This window comes from Sceloporus undulatus, chromosome 4 (genome assembly GCF_019175285.1).
Source record: "Sceloporus undulatus isolate JIND9_A2432 ecotype Alabama chromosome 4, SceUnd_v1.1, whole genome shotgun sequence".
Taxonomy (NCBI): domain Eukaryota; kingdom Metazoa; phylum Chordata; class Lepidosauria; order Squamata; family Phrynosomatidae; genus Sceloporus; species Sceloporus undulatus.
Genome location: NC_056525.1, coordinates 804,949 through 811,615, shown reverse-complemented (window position 1 = coordinate 811,615; position 6,667 = coordinate 804,949). Strand labels below are relative to the sequence as shown.

Genomic DNA, 6,667 nt, shown 5'->3' with positions numbered 1-6,667 from the left:
TAGATCTAGATCGACTTAGATAAAGATAGAGAATAGAAAACAATGATACAGATCTAGATAGATCTAGATCTAGATCTAGAAGATAGAACACAACTGCCAGGGTGCCACCTTGACATTACAGAACAAATGTGCCCTTACAGAGTTCCATGAGATTGACGTGAACATTTGGCACATTTGCCCATGCGCTCGGCCCGCCTTCTCCATGGGTTTGGGTTTTTTATCCACGGCTTGAAAAGAGTCCCGAAAGGTGCAAATCCCAAATAGCAAACCTTGATTTTGCCATTTTAGATAAGGGACACCGCTTTGCTCTGCCATTTGGGAGCGCCAGAACCAAAGCCCAGCGGATGCCAAGGGAATGACGATTGATGGGTAAGAGTAGTATACAACCCCACAAGGAAGGATGGCATCTGGCTGTGGGATGGGAAGAGGAGGAGAACAGTCACTGGGGGGACGGTGACCCTATGGGTTTCCAGGGCAGGTGACCCCCGTCCCGACTGGGACCAGTGGCCTCCCTCTCCTGGCCGGAGGAGCCTCCCAGTGGACAGGGCAAGGGCTGGCCAGAGGGTCCCTGGGGCTGGAAAGGAAGGGGCCATCCTGCCTTTCTCCCCAAAGGGATTCCAGGAGGGATCTACATCCTTGAAATATATACAGTAATGCCTCTTGCAGTGGGATTTTCCCAGGTGGATGTGGGTCTTGCATTGGAGCCTATGGAACTCACGGCTACAAGAAGGAAGCCAAGTTTTGAGTCTGGTCCTCCAGGCGTTTTGGACTTCAGCTCCCAGGAGCCAATGGTTTGGGATTCTGGGAGTTGAAGTCCAAAACCCCTAGAAGGCCCAAGTTTGGCAAAGCAGCCCAATAGAGCTTCCAGTCTCAGGGGCAGCCTACCTTTGGAGGGAGCAGGGCTGGTGGGGGGCTTCTCAAGGGAGGCATTGGGCCACTTGGGGGGAGATGGGGGTTGGGATGCCAGGCCAAGAAGGAGGAGGGAGGGCAAAGGAGGGAGGCAGGGGGCTCCTCTTCATGGGAGGGGGTCTTAAAGCCACCAGGGGCCCTCCTGCATGGGCCGCAGGGGGTCCAACTAGTTGACCTTCAGGGACACCTTCCTTCCAACCTTGTCATGCTGACCAGTGGCCCTCCAGCGTCCGACTCCCTCTGTCCAGCCAAGAAAGCAAAGGGGGCCCTCCTTCGTGAAGTCGAAGGCTTTCATGGCCGGCATCCATAGTTTTGGTGGGTTTTTTGGTCTCTGTGTCCATGTTCTAGCAGAGTTTCCTCCTTCGCAAGCAGCCGCGGTGGCGACGTCTGCATCTTCAGAGAGCGCCGGAAAGGGGCGGGGGTGTGTGTGTGTGTGTGTGTGGTGTGGGTGTGTGTGTGTAGATATATAGGTATATAGATATATATATATATGGATAGGGTATTGTGTGACCGGAAAGCAGGAGGGATTGCAGGGTCTGGTTCTGTTGCTAAGGGCAGGCTCAGCTGGGAGGGCTGCACAGAGAGTGTCTGCTGCTTGATCGTGTCAGTGGCTGCTGCAGATTCTCATTGGCATTTACCAGGGCAGGGGTCCGCAGCAGGCACTGAGCACCAGCAGCAGGACCCTCATCCTCCCAGCCTGAGGCTGCCATTGCAAAGAACAAGACGAGATCACCATAAAATCACTTTCTCAGCCAAGAGTCACGCAGTATAATTGATACCATCGCCGTTCCAACACATCTCTGAGATGCAGATGCTCAGAGGGCTGCTTGGAAACCTCAGGAAGAACTCTGAACATGACAGCAGAGACCGAAACAGCCACAAAAAACTAGGGCTCTTTCCTTCTTTCACCCCTAATAGCTGAGGTTAACAGCTGTCAGGGTTTGAACATCTGGAATTCCTTGAAGCCCCCCCCCACCATCTCACCCCAATTATCTGAAGGCAGAAGGCAATCCCTGCAGGGAAGGGAGATCAGTGCAGAACAACAACAACACACACAAACAATTAATTATTAGTATTAGGTTACCTCACTTCCCCGCCCCCCAAGAAAATTGGGGTGGGTGGGTAGGTGATCTGTGTTTGGGGAGTATTCGCTAAGCGTGTTGTTCTTTCTCAGCAGGAGAGAGACCCCCCAAGGGGCAGCGGAGTTGGGGCCCCAGCCATGGGCTCGTGGCTGTCTGGCCATGGAGGGGGGGCGCTTTGAGACCCTGTCTGGACCAGCCTTGACCAGTGCTCCACAGATCCGTCAGCCGGCAATGGCAGACATCGGTAGGTCTCCTCCCCTCCTCCGCGGGGGGGGGGGGGGTTGGACTAGAGTTGGAAAGAACCTTTTTTAATTCGTTTGCCAACTGGACAGAACAGGTTATCCAGTAGCCTGACCAACAGAACAGAGTGGCACTATATTTCTTGATCTAGACAGGTACTTCTATTGATCGCCTAGAATCACTGACTTTGTTAGCTGCGGCATTGCGCTCTGACCAGTTCAACTAGAATCATAGAACAAGAGTTGGAAGAGACCGCAGGGCACGGTCCAGTCCACCCCCTTCTTCTGCCATGCAGAATCCAATCAAGGCAGTGCCCATTGAGAGAGGCGACCGCTCTGCTTAAAGAGCCCAAGAGGGAGACTCCACGACCCGCCGGAGAGTGGGTTCCTCTGTCGACCCTTTTCCCAGGAAAGACTGGGGTCTACTGGACTCCTCATCCGCTTTCAGGTAGATGTCTCCGAGTCAGGTCGCCCCATAATCCTATATCTGTGCATTTCATGTTTCTGCCCTAAGTGCAATACCTTACATTTTCCCGTTGAAGTCTCTGTTAGCTGTGGCCAGCTTCTAATCTTTCAGATCATTGAATGTGATCCGTCCTCTGGAGTATTAGCTGGTTCTCTAATGTTGGTGTCACTGCAAAGTTGATAAGCGTGGAAGGATCAGGGGCCTGTCTCGAGCTATAGACGCCCTTCCTTATCCCCCCCCGACATATACTTCCCCCGCTTTGGTTTTGGGGGTCCGGGGGGGTGAGGCTGGTGCCTTTGCGAGGGGCCATCCCAAGCGGGTGAAGGTGTAAGGCACAGTTCTCACCTCGGGCCGACCTCGTTGGGGTCGAACGACCTTCCAGGGGTTGCTAAGACCATTGGAAAACACATTTTCTAAGGTCTTAGGATAATGAAAATAATTTATGGTTGGGGTCACACAACATGGGAACTGTATTAAAGGGTCACGTGTTAGGAAGGTGAGACCCTGTAAGGATTAAATTGTGGGCCACACGACGGATGTTGCACTTAGAGGCTTGGATGGGAAGATGCCGTTTGCAAATTGGAGGGGCACATCATCCAAAACCAGCAAACGCAACTTAGCTCCCAACAACCGAAATGTACGAAATCCTGTGGCAAGGGCTCAAACTCCATGCTGCTTCTCCTTACCGCAAAGAAGTTAAAAATCATACGGAGAAGAAGAGAAGAAGAAGAAGAAGAAGAAAAGAAGAAGAAGAAAAGAAGAAGAAGAAGAGACATGTTAGGCCCCAGCCCTTTTGTCAGATGTTGCTGTTGTTGTTGTGGAGGAACAATCATAAAGCGGACTTCCGCCCTCCTCTATTTGGGTACTCATAAACTTTAGCCATTCGCAAGAGAAACGCCCTCTGGAAGACCAGGTTGCCTCCCTCCTTGGCAAAGCCACAGGCTTGCTTAGTGGCGATGCATTGAACACAGCCAATGCAGCCAAAACGGCACAACTCCGCCCAGAAACCCCGTTCCCAAGGTTCATTTAAAACAGTGATCCACAATGTGCCGTTAAGAGATTTTGGACTTGCCCAGAAGCCGCAGGCCAGTTGCCTAGTCCTGGGATTCTGGGGCGAAGCCAAAATCCTAAAGAGCCATTGGGGACCACGGTTTAGAAGTCAGAAGCGCTTTTAAAGGCCAGAAAGGTCCGTCCAGCCCCCAAAAGGGGTCCCCACGCAAGGCCAACAACCCCTCATTTAGTAATGGAAAAAGAGAGGGCTTTTTGTGGGCCTAAAACTGGAGTTTATCGGCCATGGGCTGCTGGTCAGTCAATGTGAAGATGAACAAGGAGCTTGGCCACCAGTTTGGCAGCACAAAGATCAGCACATTTAAACAACGCCAGTATCCACTTTAAAGCAGCCAAACCCTATCTATTTTTGAAAGCTAGCAGGATCACTTCGCTCACTTGGGATGGGGAGACCCAAAGGAAGCCCGGCGCTGGAGGCTCGGTTCCAGAGGAAGGACTGGCAAAACTGTCCCTGAGATTTCTAGCTCAGAAAAACCCACGAAATCCATGGGCCGCCATAAGGAACAGCGACTGGAAGGCCTGCGGACACATCCGTAAACAGATGCAGACAAAGCGCAAGCATCTGGGGTTGCTTCCCCTCGCTTCGCTTAAATGGACCAAAAGAAAAGAAAAGGCAGGACTCTCTTCTATCATAAAGATCATACAAGCCTCATTTTAAGGCTCTTTGTGCAAGCGACTGGAGAGTTCTGGGGTTTCCTTTTAAAAAGGCTGGCCAACTTATTCCTGCTCCTTAGCTGGAAAAAGCGAAGCCAAACAAGAATATAATGCCCGGAAGGCCCCCGAACAAAACTTGTCTGCTGCGATGGAAGTCCAGGAGTCCTTTGGGACGGAAAAACGACACCCAAAGTTGGCGGGCTGGACAGAGGAGAAGAAGGAGAACGGGGCGACACAGCAGTGGACCGGACACAGAGAAGCGGAAAGGGGAGAGAAGGACCGCCGGGCTTGGGAGAAAACACTCACAAGGAGGGCTGAAGGGTCACTGCTCAGCAGAGAGCCTTGGGGCCCTTCTCTGGTGGAGGAGCACTGGCAAAGCGGACCCATTTGTTTTGCGTCGTGCCCCATGTCGTTCCCAACTTATGCGACCCCAACAACCGATCAAGGGGGTTTCTGGCAGATTGGTTCGAGAAGGTCAAGAATCCAGAGGTGGAGAGACCCCAAGGGCCTGTCCATCCAGCCTCTTTCGACATGCAGGAACTCTCAGTCAAGAATGGCCACCAGCCTCTCTTAAAAGACCCGAGGAAGAACCTCCACCACCCTGAGGAGGGAGTGTGTCCTCTGTCGAAACAGCCCTGACTTCGAAGTTCCTCCGAAGGTTGAGCGGGAATCTCTTTCGGAGCTTGCATCCTTGTTCCAGGTCCTGTTCCTGAGCACAGAAACAGCTGCTCCCTCCCATTGGCATCCTTTCAAATATTTAAACGGGTTCATATCACCTCTAACCTTCGTCTTCCAGCTGAACATACACGCTCCCTGAGTCGGTGCCTCAAGGACATAGTTTCCAGACCTCACCTGGGTCGCCCGCCTTTGACACAGGCCAGGTCTCAATGTCCTTTTGAATTGTGGGCCCAGATGACACAAGTAGTATGCCGGTGGGCCGGACCAGAGCAGAATAGAGGGGCCTATTACGTCTCTTGTCTAGAAACTTACTGTCTATTGTGCAGCCTAAAATCGAGTTGGCTTTTAGCTGGCCCATCGCACTGTTGATCGTGTGTCAACTTGTGGTCCTTGACTCCCAATCCTTTCACGGACAGCATCCCCCATATTGTGGCTTTGATGATGGCAGATTTGAGTATTCAGCAATTTCGATTAACATGTTCCTCTAGGACTTCTAGGTCCTCCAGTGCAACGCTGGGTCACTTTACCAAAGTGCACAAAAGACCATTTGGACACTCCATGCATTCTATGGTCATGTATGTTGGGAGGGCATTGACCCATAGGGACTGGAGACTAGAGAGGCCAGAGAGTGTCCTTCAGGTAAAACGGGTGTTTGTTATGTGTGGTTTTGCTATTCATGGGGGTCTTGTGCCCCTAAACCTAGCAAACGGGGGAAACGTGGTATTCTTCAGGCCAGGTCCCGCCCCCCTATATCTGTGCTTTTATTTGCTCCAAGTGCAAACCACTTACAGGTCCCGTTTGACTCATGTTCTGTAGCTTGGCCAGCTTGCACAGCTAGCAGCATGTTGGAAGGCGTGAGCCTGGATGGAAGTGTGGGTGCCTCCAATTGGGTGGCATCTGAAAATGCACAATAGGCCCCAATGCTGTCATCCAGGGCAGTGGAGAAGAGGCTGAATAGTAAACGGGCCAGGACAGAGCCCACGGACACCCACGGTCGTCTCTCCAGGTTTACCATTGCCTGTCTGAGGCTGAGATGGTGTGGCTTGCCCAGTCACGCCTGGGTTTACGGGCCAAGCGGGATTGAACCTTAGTCTCCGAGTTGAGCTAACATTCGGCCTCCTACCACCTGCTCTAAAGTCATCCTGACCCATGGCAGTCCCTGAAGGCATCCCCAGGACCCTTGTCCGTTAGCTGTTTGCTCAGTCCTGCAATTCATTCCCGCCCACTCCTTATGGAGTCCAGCCATTTGGCTGTGGGCCTTCCTCTCTTCTATTGCCTGTCTTCTTTCTAGCTATCGTCTTCGGCAGGTTATTCATGCCTTCTCATGACGTGGGCAACGTGACACCGCCGTTTGATGTCTGTCCCTCCAGGAAGTTGGGCTTGATCTATTCCTTGTGCGTCTTCTTACCATCCGCAATATACTTAGCACCGCATCTCCATGAATTGATTTTCCTTTTATCTGCTCTCTTCACTGTCCATATCGTCTAGCTCTGTACATAGCAATTGGAATAAGATGGCTTGGACAGTTCTTACTTTAGTGTCCAGTTGTATATTTTTGCCCTGGGGGGGAA

The 6,667-nt window shown here is 52.0% G+C and overlaps 1 protein-coding gene across 1 annotated transcript in view; it reads left to right on the top strand.

Moving 5' to 3' along the window:
• The first annotated feature begins 2,150 nt into the window (after positions 1-2,150).
• The window catches only part of MMP9 (matrix metallopeptidase 9), a 41,209-nt gene continuing 36,692 nt past the window's right edge, over positions 2,151-6,667 (top strand). Inside the window, exon 1 of the mRNA XM_042462300.1 lies at positions 2,151-2,235. Within this exon, the coding sequence (XP_042318234.1) occupies positions 2,151-2,235 (85 nt within the window). The remainder of the gene's footprint in view (positions 2,236-6,667) is intronic.